This window comes from Mauremys mutica, chromosome 10 (assembly GCF_020497125.1).
Source record: "Mauremys mutica isolate MM-2020 ecotype Southern chromosome 10, ASM2049712v1, whole genome shotgun sequence".
NCBI classification, from domain to species: Eukaryota; Metazoa; Chordata; order Testudines; family Geoemydidae; genus Mauremys; species Mauremys mutica.
Genome location: NC_059081.1, coordinates 75,781,813 through 75,802,313, shown reverse-complemented (window position 1 = coordinate 75,802,313; position 20,501 = coordinate 75,781,813). Strand labels below are relative to the sequence as shown.

At 47.4% G+C, this 20,501-nt stretch overlaps 1 protein-coding gene across 3 annotated transcripts; it reads left to right on the top strand.

Annotated features, from left to right (window-relative positions):
• Positions 1 to 68: 68 nt before the first annotated feature.
• On the top strand, positions 69 to 20,444 carry LOC123378806 (anterior gradient protein 3-like). Of its 3 annotated transcripts, XM_045032995.1 has the most exons (9): positions 69 to 108; positions 9,106 to 9,167; positions 9,955 to 10,101; positions 11,835 to 11,898; positions 12,824 to 12,876; positions 15,743 to 15,819; positions 16,352 to 16,415; positions 18,692 to 18,775; positions 19,952 to 20,444. In XM_045032995.1, exons 3-9 carry the CDS (start codon positions 9,960 to 9,962, stop codon positions 19,999 to 20,001), a joined length of 534 nt encoding a protein of 177 aa, XP_044888930.1. In that variant the 5' UTR covers positions 69 to 108; positions 9,106 to 9,167; positions 9,955 to 9,959; the 3' UTR covers positions 20,002 to 20,444. The 3 variants fall into 3 exon arrangements, with proteins under 3 accessions (XP_044888930.1, XP_044888931.1, XP_044888932.1); XM_045032996.1 differs by lacking the exon at positions 69 to 108 and having other exon boundaries at positions 9,077 to 9,167; positions 9,932 to 10,101; XM_045032997.1 differs by lacking the exons at positions 69 to 108; positions 9,106 to 9,167 and having other exon boundaries at positions 9,639 to 10,101.
• Positions 20,445 to 20,501: the final 57 nt, after the last annotated feature.

Sequence of the window (20,501 nt, the reverse complement as noted above, 5' to 3'; positions counted from 1 at the left end):
GCCCTGTTGCTGCTGCTGCTCCTCGGACCTCTGGCCCTGGGGCTCCTGCTGCTGCTGCTGCCTGGTGGGTGCCCGGCTGCCTCCTGCTGCTCGGGCTGCTCCCCCTGTGTGAGTGTCTGCACCCCTCCCCCGCTCCCCCTGCCTGCACCCACCTGCCGCAGCCAGGCCCTGTCACCCTGCCCCCTGCCTGCAGCCCCTGCCCTGCCACCCCCCCATTGCACCCCCTGCCTGCACCCCCTGCCCTGCCACCCCCCATTGCACCCCCTGCCTGCCCCCCCTGCCCTGCCACCCTGCCATTGCACCCCCTGCCTGCACCCCCATTGCACCCCCTGCCTGCCCCCCCTGCCTCCCACCCCCCATTGCACCCCCTGCCTGCACCCCCTGCCCTGCCACCCCCCCATTGCACCCCCTGCCTGCAGCCCCTGCCCTGCCACCCCCCATAGCACCCCCTGCCCTGCCACCCCCCCTTGCACCCCCTGCCTGCACCCCCTGCCCTGCCACCCCCTGCCTGCACCCCCTGCCCTGCCACCCCTGCATTGCACCCCCTGCCTGCAACCCCCTGCCTGCACCCCCTGCCCTGCCACCCCCCCATTGCACCCCCTGCCTGCACCCCCTGCCCTGCCACCCCCCCATTGCACCCCCTCCCTGCACCTCCTGCCCTGCCACCCCCGCCTTGCACCCCCTGTCGGCACCTCCGGCCCTGCCACCCCTCATTGACCCCCCGCCTTGCCACCCCCGCATTGCACCCCCTGCCTGCACCCCCTGCCCTGCCACCCCCATTGCACCCTCTGCCTGCACCTCCTGCCCTGCCACCCCCATTGCCCCCCCGGCCGGCACCCCCCCCGTTGCCACCCCCATTGCACCCCCTGCCTGCACCCCCTGCCCTGCCACCCCCGCATTGCTCCCCCTGCCTGCACCCCCTGCCCCGCCACCCCCCATTGCACCCCCTGCCTGCACCCCCTGCCCTGCCACCCCCATTGCACCCCCTGCCCAGCCACCCCCGCATTGCACCCCCTGCCTGCACCCCCCTGCCTGCACCCCTCTGCCGCAGCCAGGGCCTGTCACCCTTCCCCCTGCCTGCACCCCCTGCCCTGCCACCCGTGCATTGCACCCCCTGCCTGCACCCCCTGCCCTGCCACCCCCGCATTGCACCCCCTGCCTGCACCCCCTGCCCTGCCACCCCCGCATTGCACCCCCTGCCTGCAGCCAGCCCCTGCCCACAGCCCCTGCCACCCCTCTGCCCCCTGCCCGCAGCCCCTGTCCACAGCCAGCCCCTGCCCACAGCCCCTGCCACCCCCCCCGACCCCTGCCACAGCCCCTTTCCCCGCCACAGCCTGTCTGCACCACCTGCCCACAGCCAGCCCGTCTGCACCACTTGCCCACAGCCAGCTCCTGTTGCAGCCAGCCCATGTCACACTCCCTGCCTCCAGCTAGCCCTGCCCCACGCCCCTGTCTGCAGCCAGCCCCATGTCCACTGGTGCCCTGCAGTTCTCAGGGCACTAACCCTGCACACCTGCTTCAAGGAGGTGGGGCAGGGAGCAGCTGGGACCCACACATGTGCACACTCTAAGGTGACCAGACAGCAAGTGTGAAAAATTGGGACGGGGTGAGGAGTAATAGGAGCCTATATAAGAAAAAGACCCAAAAATTGAGACTGTCCCTATAAAATTGGGACATCTGGTTACCCTAGCACACACCCAGGGAGTGGCGGGGACCCACACACGTGAAAAGGAGCTCATTTCTAGTTCAGGCCCATCTTTTTAAAAAAGAACTTAGGTCAGGTTAACATACATCCGTATTTTCCCAGAGATGTCAGGCATTTAGATTCTTAAATCACTGTCTGGGTGGTAAATTTTAAAAATTCCTCCCGGGAGAATACGGACGTATGGTAACCCTATTGGTACAATAAATACATACTGTGGCACATCCCTTAAATCAGAACTTTTTATAGAGAACCGGTTGTTAAGATTTTAGCAGCTCATCACTGGATCTACACCACAGGCGCCTGTTGGCATAGCTAGGTCAGCCAGGAGCGGGGGAGACGGAGGCGCCGACTTCCCAAATTCCCTGGGTTGCTGGACCCCTGCTCTGCCCCAGGCTCCCCCCCCTGCCCCAAATCCCCACTCCTGCCCTGCCTCGTCCCACCCCCACCCCACCCCACCCCATCTCTTCCCACCCCATTCTGCCCCCTCCCCCGCCTCTTCCTGTCTCTGCTCCACTCCCCCCACCCCAGCACCTCCTGCATGCCACTGAACAGCTGATTGCAGCACGTGGGAGGCACTGGGGGGAAGGGGAGGAGCTGACTGGCAGAGCTGCCGGTGGGTGCTGAGCACCCACTGGTTTTTTCCACGGGTGCTCCAGCCCCGGAGCACCCATGGAGTTGGCAGCTGTGTCGGGAGGTGGGGGCGGTAAGTGACTCCTACATTTGGGGAGGCTAAGCCTGAGCACTGGAAGCTCCCTACAAGTGGGAGGGGCCACCGGTGCACAGTACACTGTGGGGTTTCAGAAAACCCTACAGTGTGGAATTTTAAAAGCTTACATTAAAAATCATTTGCCTTTGAAACAACCACACAATGCCAGGCAAGTCAAAATCAAGAGAAGTAACCAGAAAACTTAGAACTAGGAAAGAATTGTCATGTGCTAGGGAACAGGCTTTCTTGGAACATTCTTTTGAAATTTCCACTCCTTATATTCAATATTTTAAAAATAATTATTAGTCTTCAAGGGCCAAAATCTTCCCATAGAACATGGATGCACACAACTATTTTAAAGAAGCCTTACTGAGGGTTGAGGAACAAATCATCCCAATGTGCAGAAATAGTAGCAAATATGGCAGGCGACCAGCTTGGCTTACCAGAGAAATCTTCAGTGAGCTTAAACACAAAAAAGAAGCTTACAAGAAGTGGAAACTTGGACAGATGACTAGGGAGGAGTATAAAAATATTGCTCGAGCATGCAGGGGTGTAATCAGGAAGGTCAAAGCACAGTTGGAGTGCAGCTAGCAAGGGACATGAAAGGTAACAAGAAGGGTTTCTACACATATATTAACGGCAAGAAGAAGGTAGGGGAAAGTCTGGGACCCTTACTGAATGGGGGAGGCAGCCTAGTGACAAATGATGTGAAAAGCTGAAGTACTCAATACTTTTTTTGCCTCGGTCTTCACAGACAAGGTCAGCTCCCAGATTTCTACACTGGGCAGCACAGTATGAGGAGGAGGTGAGCAGCCCTCAGTGGTGACAGAACAGGTTAAGGACTATTTAGAAAAGCTGGACGTGCACAAGTCCATGGGGCTGGATGCAATGCATCCAAGGGTGCTGAGAGAGTTGGCTGATGTGATTGCAGAGCTATTGGCCATTATCTTTGAAACTCATGGCAATCAGGGGAGATCCCAGACAACTGGAAAAAGGAAAATATAGTGCCCATCTTTTAAAAAGGGAGGAAGGAGAATCTGGGGAACTACATCTCAATCCCCACAAAAATCATGGAGCAGGTCCTCAAGGAATCCATTTTGAAGCACTTGGAGGAGAGGAAAGTGATCAGGAACAGTCAACTTGGATTCACCAAGGGCAAGTCATGCCTGACCAACCTGATTGCCTTCTATGATGAGATAACTGGCTCTGTGGAAATGGGGAAAGCAGTGGATGTGATATACCTTGATTTTAGCAAAGCTTTTGGTACGGTCTCCCACAGTATTCTTGCCAGCAAGTTAAAGAAGTATGGATTGGATGAATGGACTATAAGGTGGATAGAAAGCTGGCTAGATCATCAGGCTCAATGGGTAGTGATCAACGGCTCGATGTCTAGTTGGCAGCCAGTATCAAGCGGAGTGCCCCAGGGGTCTATCCTGGGGCCAGTTTTGTTCAACATCTTCATTAATGATCTGGATGATAGGATGGATGGCACCCTCAGCAAGTTCGCAGATGACACTAAAATGCGGGGAGAGGTAGATATGCTGGAGGATAGGTATAGGGTCCAGAGTGACCTAGACAAATTGGAGGATTGGGCCAAAAGAAACCTGATGAGGTTCAACAAGGACAAGTGCAGAGTCCTGTACTTAGGACAGAAAAATCGCATGCACTGCTACAGGCTGGGGGCCAACTGGCTAAGCAGCAGAAAAGGACCTGGGGATTACTATGGACAAGAATCCGGATATGAGTCAGCAGTGTGCCCTTGTTGCCAAGAAGGCCTGCGGCATATTGGGCTGCATTAGTAGGAGCTTTGCCAGCAGATCAAGGGAAGTGATTATTCACCTCTGCTCAGCACTGGTTAGGCCACATCTGGAGTATTGCGTCCAGTTTTGGGCCCCCCATTACAGAAAGGATGTGGACAAATTGGAGGGAGTCCAGCAGAGGGCAGCAAAACTGATTAGGGGGCTGAGGCACATGAGGAGAGGCTGAGGGAACTGGATTTATGTAATCTGCAGAAGAGAAGAGTGAGGGGGGATTTGATAGCAGCCTTCAACTACCTGAAGGGGGGTTCCAAAGAGGATGGAGCTCTGTTGTTCTCAGTGGTGGCAGCTGACAGAACAAGGAGCAATGGTCTCAAGTTGCAGTGGGGGAGGTTTAGGTTGGATATTAGGAAAAACTATTTCACTAGGAGGATGGCGAAGCACTGGAATGGGTTACCTAGGGATGCGGTGGAATCTCCGTCCTTAGAGGTTTTTAAGGCCCAGCTCGACAAAGCCCTGGCTGGGATGATTTAGTTGGAGTTGGTCCTGCTTTGAGCAGGGGGTTGGACTAGATGACCTCCTGAGGTCTCGTCCAACCCTAATCTTCTATGATTCTATGAAGTGCTACTCAGTGTGGAACTTGGACTTTAGTCAGTTATTTTAAACAACATATATTATGGCTCTGCGGACACACAATGTATTTGTTTAGCAGATCCTGCCCGAGGCTTTGCTTTATCAAACTTTCTGTCGTTGAGAGGCCAGACCCTAAATGCTTATTTTTGTTTAAGCTTTTAATTTCAAAGACAGTTTAAGGTTTCCAGGGAGAAAAATTCTATATTTCCAGTCTTCTCTACCAGTTAATTAAGGCTGCTTCTCTCCACTGCCCCTAGTCTTGAAAGCCCAGCCTGAGCCACAGTGTCCACACTGCTATTGTTAGTGTGCTAGCTCGAGCCCCGCTGGCTTGAATCTGTGTACCTGGATTTGGAGGCTCGCACCCAGCTGCAGTGTAGAAATAGCCATAAATACTAGTGGCTGTTCTGCTCCAATTTGAGCACCTCAAATGAAGTGCCCAGCAGCCTGGATGAAAACAATAAGCTGTCAAGGGCCGAGCACATTTGAAAATCTGACCCATGTGGATTAGGATAAAACACATTGCAGCAAGACAGCTAGAAAGAATCAGTGATTTAGTTGTAAGCATTTCAGTGAATGGATGCTACAAGCAGTTGTAAGTACAGTTTAAAACTAGCTTTTGTATTTAAAGAAGGGACCAGATTCAATGGAGCTGCATACACCAGCTGAGGATCTGGCCCACAAAGCTTAATTAGCATCATCAGAAGTGACCTTCCATATCTATCATGAGACCTATACAGGACTTAGAGATTTATCCACGCTGCTTTGATGCTATTTTGTTTATTTTTTGGCTACTAGCAGTTCCTGTAGGATTTCAGCTCCACAATGGCCCCATTTCTCAGCTGCTGCACCCAGCAATGATCTGGCTAGTGAAACGTGTCCCAGAACCACAACTGCTTCTTTGGCTTATTCCACTTGTAGGCAAAGCTGATTTTTCCCTCCTCTTCTCCCTCAAGCGTGATAAAAAACAAAGCTATTGTCTCTGTTTTGCTCTAGGTGGAAACCAAGAAAGAGACTGAAGTGCCTGTATGGGTTGTTTTTCAGATATGAAAACTCCTAATTAGTCACCCTGCAAACACACCTTAAAATACTATGGTAGCAAATACACTGTGTTCAGAGATAATGCTTAGAAGTGTACGGCTATTCGGTTTCCAGGATAAACACTTCCTGGTCCTTTTGATCACTTACATTCAATTTCTGTGCCAAACATTTAAAAGCATTTCATTTCTCTTTTATGTTTATCTGCTCAAGCTATTGATTAGAGGGACCAGTCTGATTTCCAGTACAAATCTAGCTGGCTTATCTGTGTTTGGTTGCTCTGAATAAGACCCAAATTATGATAACCGGCCTTCATATTGTAACAGGTATACACCATTGAATGTTAATAGAAAATCTTGTTTGTTTTATTCTATTGAATCAAATAAAATGGACTTTGTAACTAATGGGTATAGATGAAACAAACCTGCTTGCACAATCAGGAGAAGTGGTTCCCAATGTGTCTAGTCAAGGAACATGTTACAACAAGCCTCCAGCTATTGCCATTCTCTGAATCTGTTCTCTCTCCATTGAGAGACAAGGTGGGCAAGGTAATATCTTTTATTGGACCAACTTCTCTTGGTGGAAGAGACAGGCTTTTGAGTTTACACAGAGCTCTTCATCAGTTCTGGGAAATGTACTCAGAGTGACACAGCTACAGGGCCAGGGCAACCATTTAGCCAACCTAGGCGGTCGCTAGAATTTGTGGGGGCGGCATTTTCTTCAGCAGCGACCACGGCGGCCGGATCTTCGGCCACCCCGGTCGCCACCAGCATTTAGGCGGAGGGAGCTGGGGCAGGGGAGCGCGGGGAGGGTCGCCTGCAGCAAGTAAGGGGAGGGGTGCGACACGCAGGGGAAGTCCCCGCCCCAGCTCACGCCTGCTCTGCCTCCGCCCCGAGCACGCTGTCGCTACTTCACTTCTCCTGCCTCCCAGGCTTGTAGTGCCAATCAGCTTAGGCGCCGCAAGCCTGGGAGGCGGGAGAAGTGAAGCAGCCACGGCGTGCTCGGGGAGGAGGCGGGGCAGGGGTGAGCTGCCGCGGAGGGGGCGCCTCAGGGCGGAGGGGAGGAGCTGCCACAGGGGGGCCGCCTCAGAGCGGGGGCTCAGGGACGGGGGAGGGCGCAAAGTGGAAGTTTCGCCTAGGGCATGAAACATCCTTGCACCGACCCTGCACAGCTAAATACAAGGTGGAAAAGATTGTTAAGCATAAGGAGCTAACACATGTTGCAAGAGACCATTCAAGCTGACGTAAGCAGTTAATGCCTCTGCAGTCACAGGACAAAGGAGGGTTAGTGGGTTACAGATTGTTGTAATGAACCATAAATCCGGTGTCTTTACTAAGTTGATTATTTTTAGTGTCCTGCCAAGTTATAAATTCAAGTTCCTTGGCTCATCTTTTGAAGATGTTGTGCAGGTTTCCTTTGAGGAATGAGGATTAAAAAGTCAGATATGGAGTGATCGCTTTGTGAAAAGTGTTCACCCATGGGTAGTATAGTGTTTTTGTCTTTCATCATTTTTCTGTGTGAGTTCATTCGAGAGCATAGTGACTGTCTGGTTTCACCCACGTAATTGTTATTGGGGCGTTTAGTGCACTGGATGAGGTACACCACATGCCTTTTGAAACCATGAATGGTCTCTTGCAACATGTGTTAACTCTTTATGCTTTACAATCTGTCCCACCTTGTGTTTAGCTGTGACACTCTGAGTACCATCTCTAGACCTGAAGAGCTCTGTGTAGCTCAAAAGCATGTCTCTTTCACCAACAGAATTTGGTTCAATAAAAGATATTCCTTCACCCACCTTCCCATACCCTGGGACCAACACGGCTACAACAACACTGCAAACTCTCTCTCTTGAGGTGAAGTAGCTGAAATTGGACACAATAATCTACCTAAGAGTTGGCATTTGCTCTAGTGTAATTCAATTCTTTGGATTGTTTATTCCATTTTTACCATTCATCTTCTGGCTCAACTCCTCCAAGATGTTTAAAAATCCAGTGGGAATTTCACCTTCATTTTTCCTAATTGTTTTAAAGAACAAGGCTATAATCCCCTGTGGGGGGTTGGAAGACTCCCTTGGCCATGGTTTATGACAGGCATGGCCAAACTGCAGCTTGTGAGCAACATGTGGCTCTTTTACAGTTAAAATGTGCCTTGCGGACCCCCCCGCTTCTCTCCCACCAGACTGGGCCTGCAAGTGGGGGGAGAAGCTCGGGGCTTCTGCCCTGCAGCAGGGTGGTGGGATTAGGGTTTTCTGCCCTGCAGGACAGGTCTGTGTCTTGCAGCTCTCAAACTTCTGAAGATTAAAGTATGCGGTTCAGAGGGTCAGTAAGTTTAGCCACCCCTCGTTTATGACGTTACAGAGCCCCCGGTTTGTATTGTAACACTAATCTTCATGCTACCACCTAGATTATCCCATTTATTTACTGCTCTTCCCCAGGATCAGCTCTTGTATTAGACTGCTGTTTTCTATGGCTTCAACATGGTTCAGTTCACAACAGGATTTTGCCCTTTACATTGTGGTCGTTTATCTTCCTTACTATTTAATCTCTTCTAAAGCACCTTAACCTAAAGCCTTTTGTAAACGCAAGTACATTGTGGGCATGGACAGCTGGTCTAATGGGTTACACTGGATGTCAAAAGTGAGGCCAGATGCTTTCCACGCACTATCCTTACAATCTACAGTAGTTGTGAGAGTTTACTGACACAGCCAACCAGGCTGATGCAGGGAGTTAGCCATTCTACTGTAATTCAGTCCTGCGTAGCTGAAGCTATAGTAATATGCAAAAATGAAAAAAGAATTGATTACATTGTCAGGCCCCTTTGAGATGCTGCAGAATGCTAACAAACAATATCCATTGAAAAAATTCTTCAAGTGGTTTTGAACAGAAATGACACTAACTCTTTTGAAGAATTTAAGAAACAAAAAAAAATTACATATATGATTTCCTCTTAATAAACTTTTCATATGCATTTAGACCAAAATCTTAGACCAGCTCGTGGCTTAGAGACACTTAGTCCATGCTTAGGGAAGCATATATGATAGAAGAAGGTGTGTCCAGTATAAACACTATAGTGAATACTTTCATTAATCCCTATCCCATGATTAAAACCAAGCACACAGGCTGTGTCGATTAAAAGAAAGCTATTATAGGAAGGTTGTTCTGCACTTTGCCAGGATCAGGATATCCTGGAATTTCAGTTGACATTCATCCTCACTAACTAAGCAAATACAGGGGTATAAATAACTGTTAGCTTACTTATTCCTACCATAGATGAGTAACTGGAAGAGGTGCATTTTCACAGTCTGCTCAGAGACCTCAGCCTAAGGTTCCAGGTGAGAAAATCATTCTAAGAAAATGCATTTTTATAGGACTGTCTTTTTCCTGAAAAGGATACGCATTTCCTTTCCAAGATGTACGCTTGCTCCTTGCTGCAGTTCCTACAGCTCTCATTGTTATTCTGTAGGTTAAAAACTGTAACAAAGAAATTAAAATAAGTAAAAATCTGTAAAAAAATTATTTCAAGAGCTGTAAAGGATTGTTGCTGGTGTATTTGACATCACACACTGATCCATGAAGCAATGTCAAACCAACATTGTCAAACATAGCTGATTCATTTTTGGCTACAAGCATATAAATATAAAGTCTCATCTTCAGAGCTGCCGAGCAACCCCAGCTCCCACTGAAGCACACCTTTGAAAATCAAGCTACTTTGATTAAAGGGGATTTGGAAACCTATTTTTAGGCAATTAGGTTGAAAACTTTTGACCTCAGAGTTAAAGAAAAAATTCAGAGGTGCAGTTGTAATAAGATACATAGAAATGTTTGTCAATGCAGGAAAGCTCCTCTACTTTTCTTGAGGAGCGGATCACTAAAGTCCAAGATCCAGTGGCTCAGTATAGATGGAGACCCAAGATCCTGTTGGGTTATTCATAATCATTTGCTCCAACAATAAGCAGACAAGGTGCTTTGACCAGAAACAATGCTTCCTGAGTAACTTCTGCTGAAGTGAGGTGTCCATGAGACATGGCTTATAGGCATTTCACAGTTGTATCGTCTTATGCGGAAGCTGTCTAAAGATTTTCTCTCTTAACTCTAGACACGTCTGAATTTACTTTCCAGAAAACATGCACTCCTTTCAGTTACTGTGTTCTCTCCTCCTCTGCAATGCCCTGGTGGTAGCTGCCCAGAGAAAACTACAGAAGGATCCTGAGCAGGAGGAGGAGGAGAACGTCACGCGGATAAGGATGCCTCAAACTCTCTCCCGAGGTGAGATGGTGAAGTCTCTGAGCAAAGCATTTATCTGTATTAGCATTTCCATGTGAGGCCCATCCACATAACTTCTGGGCATCTTACCTTCGCAAAAATAATGTATAAACATGAATAGCACCCATGCACCCTGGTAGTCAAATGACTTCTGTTGCTTCCCAATAGTTACAGTCAGTGGCTGGGAGACCTTCCCTCACTGCCATTCAGAAATATAGTCCCAAGCCATTACTTAAAGAGGTGCACTTTGATTGGGCCCTGAAGGCCAGTAAATCCTGCCTCTGGCGCTCGGGGAGGTTGGGACATCTTCCACAGCTTTCAGCTTGTACGGGACTACAATGCTTCCAGACCCAAATTTGGATGGGCTGTGAAGGGGAGGAAGCGGAGTCTGAAGTTGCTCACCCTGTCCCAAGTTGCTGGCTGCCATTCAGCTACTTAGAGGTTAAGCAAAGTGTAAGCAGGAAGCAGCCGCAAACGTAGCCTTCTGCCAGCAGATTCAGCTGTGCCATCCCCTCCTACCCATCTTGGCAGGCAGATGTCCGCAGCTATGGCTCCTGATTGCAGCCAGCTCCATTCTTCCTTCGGAGCTGCTCCTCTGCCAAGAGTCAGGGCAGCATCTTTCCTTCCTAGGGGCCAGGCACAAGGCCAGGGACCAGGAGGAGGAGGAGAGCAATATTTGTAGAATGAAAATCATGAGTTTTAGTTCCAGCCCCCAACTGTTTATGGGTTTGATCCTCAGCTGTCCTAAACTGATGTAGCTCTATTGACTCCAGGTGGGCTAACTTGTTTTGCATTAGCTGTGGGTCTGGGCCTACATATAGAATGTGGAAAATCCCAAGTTTTGAAAAGAATTGTGTAGATTTTTGATAACCTGCTTCTGTTGTTAGATTTCCTTAAATGTTCTTCAAAGTTGGGTGTGTATCTAATCACTAAAGCACAACTGTCCTGTAAAATGTAGATGTTTGGAATATTGAAATAATGTATATATGGGTAATTGTCATATAATTGATCATAGGAATATACCTGATTAGTCTTATCAAGAAAATGAGTAAATCTAGTAAGACTACAAAGGTCCCAGTCTTCACATAGACACACATAGAGGGGGGAAAAGGATTATTACAAAAAGGGAGACAAGGATGAGATTGGAAGGCATTTATGAATTGTGGCAACTCTTGTTCCAATGCCCATTGTATGCTAAGTAAATGAGTTAATTATTGTAGTGTGGATAAAGATAGACCATAGAAGAAAAAGTTGTATGGAATGGGGCCATCCTCCATGAAAGGAGGTGTTTTAAATGAAGGGATAATGGGTAGTTTAGTGCTTGTGAAAAGGGGGTACAGATTCCTGGGGGGTATCATCTAGTAGAACAAAAGCATGTGTGTTACTGAACCGTGTGAGTGGCTGCATCTGTAGTAGAGTGCAATAATGTGACATTCCTATCCTGTAGTCTACCAGGTGTCTAGTGGAAATTGTTCAATACTTTGCAGGTGAGACATGGATTGGGCAGAGCTTAAATGCATTTTATGTGGTTCCAATTTTTTTCCCAAACTTCCTCCCCCAGAGATATTCCAAGTTCTTCATTCCCTTTTGTCCTGGATAAAAGGAGTGATGAGTAGTAGACAACATTTAACCTTTGGCAACATTGGTCAGCAAAGTCTGGACATCCACCTGCTCCAGAGATCAACTGTGCCATTTGTACACAAATGAAATTAATCAATCTATCTTCTTCTCTATAGGATGGGGTGATGAAATTGAATGGGTTCAGACATATGAAGAAGCTTTAACTAGATCAAGAAACAGGTAATCTTTAGTTATTCTTATTTTGCTGCATCATAAAAGGATTTTCATAGGGACATTGGTGGTAATTCTACAAGAAGCTATTGTTTAAATAGGCAAAATGTGCTAATATGATGCTAAAACCATGGACTATGATTGTGTTATGCTTGATTTGTATTCCAGCAGTGAGCGAGGCCCTACTCAGATCTGATACTTCATTGAAGCTAGGCACTGTACCAATATACTGTAAAAAGCAACCCCTGCCACAATGGCTTTGAAAAAACTAAAGCTCATGAACATTCTAGGAACTACAGTTCCACTTACGTCATTTGACACCCTGACAGAGACTCATCTTCGTTTTCCTTGTACAAGCCTGATTTTCCAAGATGACAAGTGCCTTTCAATCCTGTTGATTTAAAGAGCAGCTGAATAGAACTTTGGTGGGAGGTGACCGCCCAGGAGATGAGCAGCTTGTAGGATTGGGTCCACAGTATTTATCAGATTAATTTCGAATGCAGTTGCTGCTGTAACTGAAAGCTTTCACACTTCAAAAGTCTTGGACTTCTATATTATAAAATCAATCAGATTCAAGAGAGTTATAGAAATGTAGTTTCATCAAACTTCATTTGCGTGTTACGGTTTCACTAGAATCTTTGTACATGATCCTTTCTTTGTATATCACCATCTCCATATGATCAAATAGCCATAGGCTTGGAATATGAAGGGACATTCCACTTATAACAGCTAAACAATGCAGAAGACCATAGTATGGGAAGTATACTTGGAAGATCCACTGACAAACTAATCAAGCTCTTCTCATAGTTCCTGGATGTGGATTTTAGCAGCATCAGAACCCCATTGCAGTTATAACCCGGTAACAACATAGTTGCTTATATGTTAGTGTTTTCTAAAAATGACCTGACATGCCACCTTTTTCATGTCCTTTTAGCAAGAAACCTCTGATGGTCATCCACCACTTAGAAGAATGCCCTTATAGCCAAGGTGAGAAAAAAGGAAACCCTTCTAAATCAAACTGAACCCCTTCTAAGACCTCCTGAATCATGCTCCAAAACAGGAGCAATAAAGCATGCTTGGGTTATAGATAAGAGTGTGGAATAAAAGGTCCATAACATCTTTTTGCATAGCAGCCTGCTTTAGGTCAAAACTTCAGTGGCTGAGGCACTGTCTATGGAGGGTAAACCTGTTTGCTTTTTGGATCAGTGTCCAAAATAGCCTTGGCACCTAGACTTCCTCGGAGGACACTGACAAGGGACATGAAGTCATTGCATCTTCCTTCACCCAGACCCAGCCAGGGTAAAGCTCAATTTATATTAATCGGGGGTTATAATTTTATCAGAAAGAGGGCTCAGATATTCTGTTATTCTTTTATAGTTATGTAGTATATACAAAATTACAAAACAGTATGTGATCATGTCATTAAAGACTGCATCAGCAGACATATGGGACAAGGGGGCAAAAATATTAATTTGAGCATTTTCTAACTTTGGAGTGCTTGACGTTGCAACCTTGATGTTGTTAGTTGGCTTGAGTGTTTGCGTGTTCTTCCCTGGGCTTTCCCAGCTCTGCACAGATAGCTGGTCCAGCAGAGCTCTGGGCTTCACAATTCACTTCACAATGAAGTTTGAAAAAAATAAGTACAAAATAGGGTCAGAATGGCAAGTGTCACGCAACCTTAATTACGGGCATCGCTAGCTGTGCCACTGCTAATTATTTTTATTATTTATAAAGGGACCTTCATGCTTATGGTATTCTGAAAATGGGATGAGTTAGATACTGGTAAAGAAGTGACTTGCCAATGGCATGCAGCAGCCATTCTCTGATCAACGTGGTCTAAAACATCTAGAACAAAGGTTCTCAAACTGTGGTCAGTGGACCACCAGGGTTCCACAGGCTCCATTCAGGTGCTCTGCGGATAGTTCCCTCTAAGGTGCGCACCTGGACAGCTGCACACGGGAGAATGAAGGGCCATCCACCTAATTAGTGGAGTTGCGCAGGCGTGGCTCCACTAATTAGGTGCCTGGAACCTGGAGAAGATGCACATGTAAGGTGAGGTGGTGGCTTTGGGGGGAATAGCGGGTAGATAGGAGGGGGCAGTGGGGTGAGAAGAGGGGGTGGGGAATTTGGGATGTGCAGGGCTACAGCGGCCAGAGAAAGAGGTGACTTTCCCCAGCTTCAGGGCTGCGGCTGCTGGGGAGATACGGCCCTCCTTCCCAGCCTCAGCCCTGTGGCTGCTGTGGCAGGGAGAGACACCCCCCCTTCCTAGCCCCAGCTCAGGGACTGCGGCAGCGGGGGAGAGAGGGAGAGACCCCCCCCCCCGCCCCAGCCCCAGCTCGGGGGCTGCCACAGCGGGAGACAGATCCATCACATCTGAAAGGTAAAACTACTGATACGAAAATATAAGTTGTGTGCTTTTATTTGTAGAACAAAAAAAGTTAACGTTTTTTTTTAATATATGGCGCTTTTGTATAGCGCTTTTATCTAACAGTTAGCTAACGGTACAAACAACATTTGGAAAGATCATTAAGTGGTCTGCCGAGACCTTCAGCAATTTTCAAGTGGTCCGCAGAAAAAAAAAGTTTGAGAATCACTGATCTAGAATAACTTTAGATAAGACTTCTCTCCAAATGTAACATCTCATCTCCAGGATGGCATCTCTTAGAAGGGCAGTGACTTCTAATTGCTCTATAATGCCACCACGAGGCCTGAGATCTCAGTCTGGTGTGGCATTTTAAGACAGGATCTTCAAGCCTTCAAGAGCATATGCCACCATCTATATCACGGGTGGGAAAACTTTTCGGCCTGAGGGCTGCATCGGGTTTTGGAAATTGTATGGAGGGCCGGTTAGGGGAGGCTTTGCCTCCTCAAACAGCCAGGTGTGGCCCAGCCTTCCCCATCCGCCCCCCCTCCCCGCTTCTTGCCCCCTGATGCCCCCCCCAGGACTCCTGTGACGGCCCGCCCGGGACTCCCGCCCCCTAATGACCACCCTGAACTCCCCTGCTCTCTATCCAATCCTCCCCTGCTCCCTGCCCCCTTACCATGCTGCCTGGAGCACCAGGGGCTGGCGGTGCTACAGCTGCACCGCCTGGCTGGAGCCAGCCATGCCACCACGCAGCACAGAGCACTGGGTCATGCCAGGCTGTGCAGCCCTGCCGCCCCAGGAGCTCGCAGCCCCGTCGCCCAGAGCATTGCGCTGGCGGCACAGTGAGCTGAGGCTGCAGGGGAGGGGCCAGGCAGGAGGGTCCTGCGGCCTGGATGTGGCCCGCAGGCCATAGTTTGCCCACCTCTGATCTATATTTATAAGCCAGTCAATCATTCCAAGAGGGAATATTGGTACCTTTCCATTACCTAGGAAGAGTCTTTTTTGCCAAAGAAAAGCTGATAAGATATACTGCGCTATTAACTTTTCATCCCACTGTAGGTCATTCAGAACAAATTGAGGATCGCATGTAAATTCTGACCTCAGTATTTCCTGCAACATTTTAAGTACTTGTTATTATAGTGGTTTTAGTTCTATGCAGCATAAAACATGCACACCTGCATGATTCCTGTTCTGTCTTGTAATGCCAACGACTATTGGAGGAAGTCAAGTTAGATTTATGATTGAGTCCCACAAAGGGAATGAACTATTTTACATTACATCAAGCAGCAACGAGCTTCACAGGCAAACAACAGATTTTTCTACTGCTTAGTTTATTAGACCTGAATTATCCAAGCCTTATCTAACATGTGCATGTGATAGTCTGAAGATGTTAACCATAAATTTATGGTTTTAGGAACACGATAAGCTGATATGAAACAGTGAGCTGCAGATCAAATTCCCCACCTAAATTATTATTATTTTTTTTAGCTTTAAAGAAAGCTTTTGTTTCCAGCCCAGAGATCCAAAAGATGGCTCAAGAGGATTTTATTATGCTTAATCTGGTGGTAAGATCATAATTTAAAAGTCATAATTATCAAAATATATGATGGGAAGCAGAATAAAGAGTCTTAATAGCAAATCAGAAATTGACTTCTTTGGGGTTTTTTATTAATTCTTTTATTTTCATTCAAATATCTGGTTTCCAAGCTGCTGGAAACCCACAACAGGGTTTGCTAAAAATTCTGTTTTTTAGGAGGAGGAAGAGACAGAGACATTACTACGCTCAAATCCAGATATATTTATGTAATCCAGTCTCAAATAATTTTCTTGGGACCTCTATCGGCAGGCCACGGTCAGTAACAGGATACTGAATTGAGTGGGACGTTGTTCTGATCCAACACAGCAAGCCCTACATAACTAACTATTGGTGCTGTGTTAGATGCAGGGGGAGGAGAGCGACTCCATAGCACCACCCCACCAATTGTACTTGAAGCAAAATAAAGACTGATTAGTTTGTTCCAGTTCTAGTGCTTTGACTGATGTGACAGCTGTTCTGATAACGACCCATCACAAAAACGTTATTTAACTTTCTTTCAGCATTCGAGCACAGATGACAACATGGCCCCCGATGGCCACTATGTCCCTAGGATCCTCTTTGTTGGTGAGCTTCCTATTTCTTTGTGATAATCAAAGAACAGTTGCCTTGTGTGATGTGTAGCACAGATTCCTTGCTTGGGCAGCAGGGTTTGTTTTTTAAAGCTGCAGGACATTATGACCAAGCTTTTCAAAAGTGGCTAGTGATTTTTCTTGCCTAACCTGAGATATTTTAAAGAGATTTGCTTTTCAGAGATTGGCTGCTCAGCACTATCTGAAAACTGGGCTCCTTTAAGGTGTAAAGTCGAGCACCAATCAGTAGTCACCTTATTTAAATGTGGGCCACCATGGGCCAAATCCTCAGTTGGTATAAATCAGTGTAGCGCCACTGACACCAACATACCAATTTATACTAATCAAGGAGCTAGTCCTGTATATACACACACGATACAGACCCAACATGCCATCAGCTGTAGTGTGTGAAAATAGGTAAGAATTAGATTCTCTGCCTATATCTGAATATTTATTAAGGATTCATTGGGCTTCCCAGGGGCAGGGTCTAGCTCAGGGGTGGGCAAACTTTTTGGCCTGAAGGCCACATCAGGTTTTGGAAATTGCGTGGAGGCCGGTTAGGGGAGCCTGTGCCTCCTCAAACAGCCAGGTGTGGCCCAGCCCTCCCCCCATCAATCCCCCCCATTTCCTACCCCCCTGATGGCCCCCCCGGGACTCCTGCCCCATCCAACCCCCCCAATGACCCCCCCAGGATCCTGGCCACATCCACCCCCCACTCCCTGTTCCCTGATGGCCCCCCCGGGACCACCACCCCAACTGCCCCCCGCTGCCCCATCCAACCCCTCCTCTCCTTCCTGACTGCCCCATCCAACCACCCCTTCTCCCTGTCCCCTGACCACCCCCAGAACCCCTGCCCCTGACTGCCCCACCCAACCCTTCCTCTCCTTCCTGACTGCCCCCCGGGACCCCTGCCCCTATTCAACCCCATCCTATGAATGCCCCGACCCCTATCCACACCCCCACTCCCTGACTACCACCCCAAACTCCTCTGCCCCCTGCTCCCTACCCCCTTACCGCGCTGCCTGGAGCACCGGTGGCTGGCGGCACTACAGCCGCACCGCCTGGCTGGAGCCGGGCTGCGCTGCCGTCACTGCTGCACAGCTCAGAGCACCGGGTCAGGCCGGGCTCTGCCGCTGCGCTGCCCCAGGAGCTCGCAGCCCCACGGCCCAGAGCATTGCGCCGGCAGCGGAGCGAGCGAGCTGAGGCTGTGGGGGAGGGGGAACAGCAGGGGAGGGGCCAGGAGCTCAGGGGCCAGGCAGGAGGGTCCTGTGGGCCAGATGTGGCCCATGGGTTGTAGTTTGGCCCCCTCTGGTCTAGCCTCATAAGCAATAGTTCCAGGGGAAACCCAATGTAAGATTGTTGGGCATGAACGGGACAAAGACTGACCCTTTCTAATGGCCACACCTACTTGGCGCCATTACCAATTTCAGAAGGGCAGTTCAGATGCATCTAACCAGCCTATTGAACGTTCAAGAGCCACTCTAAGGCAGATACTGAGCTCTGAGATCCACAGGGCTGTGGATGCGGCTACCAGGGGCTTTACTTGCAGCCACAGCTTCCTGGGCTGTGACGGGAGGGGAGGTAGGGCAAAATACAGCCCCTCCCCCTCGCTCCTGGATGTACCACCCTGGTGTTGGTTGCTGGGGCCAGCAGCAGGGTTGGGCCCTGCCCCCCTGTGGAGTCACCTGGAGCACAAGGTTGTAGGAGCAGGCAGCCAGTGAGTTCCCCACCTTCCCTGGCTTTGGGTTTCAGCCCTTAGGTGGCAGGGCAGCAAGCTCTGGCTGGAAGGCTTCAGGCTCCAGCCCCACACTGCCTCCCCGCAACCCTCCATCCAGGGCTTAATTTGTCCCCAGGCTTGCCAGGGCTAATTAAGTCTGCTGTGAAAGGTGATACATGTATGGTTTGTTAATATCACTTTTCACAACAGACTTACTAGCTAGCAATACATAAATGACAATCATTTGGACATCAATGTGTGCATATTTTTTTGGTTTTCCTAAAGCTAATTAAGTATTTTAGGAAAAAGTGTGAGAGCGGTCACCAACAAGCGTTGGTGGTCGCAGACTGAGACCACCAAAATTTTTGTCCTGAAAACCCCTGGCATAAACACAGTGTCAGAGTGCTATGCTAATGAACACCATTTTTAAAGGCTTGAATCTCTCCCCACCCCTCCCCTCCCCCCATCCCCACTCCCACCCTCCAAAATTAAGCAGCACTGCTCCTTCCGAAAGACCTCCATTGCTAACATTTTGGACTTTTCCCCTCCTAAAGATCCCTCTATGACAGTTCGAGCCGATCTGACAGGAAAGTATAAGAACAGAATGTATGCATATGAACCAGAAGATATTTCAAACTGTGAGTGAAATAAGCAACATTTTACATAAAACAGTGTTAGTTTCATCTCAAGCTTATAACAAGACATGGTATTTATAAAGAAATAAGGATTTGAAAGTTTAATTTTTGAAAAGGGACCGATTTTAGTGGAACATCCTCTCAAACAGCTTGTTTTTGAAATGTTACATTTGCTTTGTTCATTAGAGCTCAATGGAAATAAGTGCCTTTGAGTATTGCTGGAAAGTTGAGCTTTTTATTTCTGACAACTTCCCTGACAATATCTGAACTTCTCAAAACTTCCTCAGGAAGCTGGTTGTAGAGGTGTGATAGACTGTGTGGGCCACGGCAGCTGACCTGCTTGCATTCAAGGTTTTTGCAAACTTCAGTATTAGTTTGAAATTGACTCAGTTTGAAATTTCCATCAGTTAAGTCAGTGAAGTGGATAACGATTCCCACTTGCAATATTACCAATCATGAGTGTTAATATAATGAGACTCCCCCTTAAAAAAGCCACAAGGTCTTTAAAGCTGTATTTTGGGTTCTCTCTCTCTGCCTTCTGGTTTTAGAACCTTTACGGTACCTGGCAGATCATTTTCAAGCTTTTCTCTGAAACCATGAGGGCTAGAAACTTATTTTGTAAAATTAAAGGTGAGATTGTCACAGTCACATGACTCAAGGAGCTGGGACTTTAAGAAAAAAACCAAACATTTTAAAACCTCTGATTAAAAAATCACAAGCATTGGCAACAGTGCACTTGTGCAGGTCAGTAATATGTTAACTGAATTGCTCTGTTTCAAGGTTACAAACTCTGTTACTGAAATACTGATTAAAACAGAAGTATGTGTTGCTCTAAATGTGAGTTCACACTAAATCCATAGTTAAAATACAGTCCCATCAGAAAAAGTAAAAAATCTACAACCAGTTTACAAATTGGTGTTTTCAAATATTTTCTGCAAAAAAAAATCCCTATGCAAAAAAGCTTTGCTAAGATACAGTTATGGTTGTGAACAGTTATCAATTTAAAAATTGCTGGAAATATGTAATTATTTAAAAAAACATTTAAAAAAGTCAAGAGATTCAAAGCATAGTATAGTTTTATTTCCCACATAATTTAGCTATATGGTCTGTACTGTACATTAACAAATGCACACAGCATCACCATATCAGTGCTTTCAGTAACTCAAGTGTTTTCTACAGTGATTGAAAACATGAGACGAGCAAAGACACTTCTCCATACAGAACTATGAACAATGGGCCTGACCAGATCTACACATGCCAGGGAAGTGGACGGACTGTACAGCAAAAGGGCTCGACAACCCTGATAGTGCAGAAAACATGAAAATATAAATCTGGAAGTTTAGTGGCATTAGTGCATTTTCAAAATGTTCTGTACATGGTGGCTGAGGGATTAGACTAGAATACATTCAGTCTTCTCTGAAATAACTCTATGCCAAAGTCATACTTATGTGAACCCTGTGTGCTATATGGGGAACATCTTAACAGTCCACTTCTTTCTTGTAAGTAACTGTTTATTTAGGAAGTTAGCAGGTTTACAAATCACTAGACAAGCATCAGGATTCTGTTTTTACTCATGTTTACAAGCTAATGTCTTTCAAACTTAATATTTAAAAAAGTGTCAAATGCAATGTTTTTGGGGGGCCAGTTTACTTTAATTATTGAATAAATGGTAACAACTATCTAAGTATCCATTTCTGCTCTGTATTTTGCAGGGTATATATTTCCATAA

What these genes read in the sequence shown, in the direction of transcription:
- LOC123378806 (XM_045032995.1), top strand. Translation starts at nt 9,960, where the DNA reads ATGCACTCCTTTCAGTTACTGTGTTCTCTCCTCCTCTGCAATGCCCTG. An exon ending in GCCTCAAACTCTCTCCCGAG is followed by an intron (nt 10,102 to 11,834) that starts GTGAGATGGTGA and finishes TCTTCTCTATAG; the next exon opens with GATGGGGTGATGAAATTGAA. An exon ending in ACCAGAAGATATTTCAAACT is followed by an intron (nt 18,776 to 19,951) that starts GTGAGTGAAATA and finishes TGTTTTCTACAG; the next exon opens with TGATTGAAAACATGAGACGA.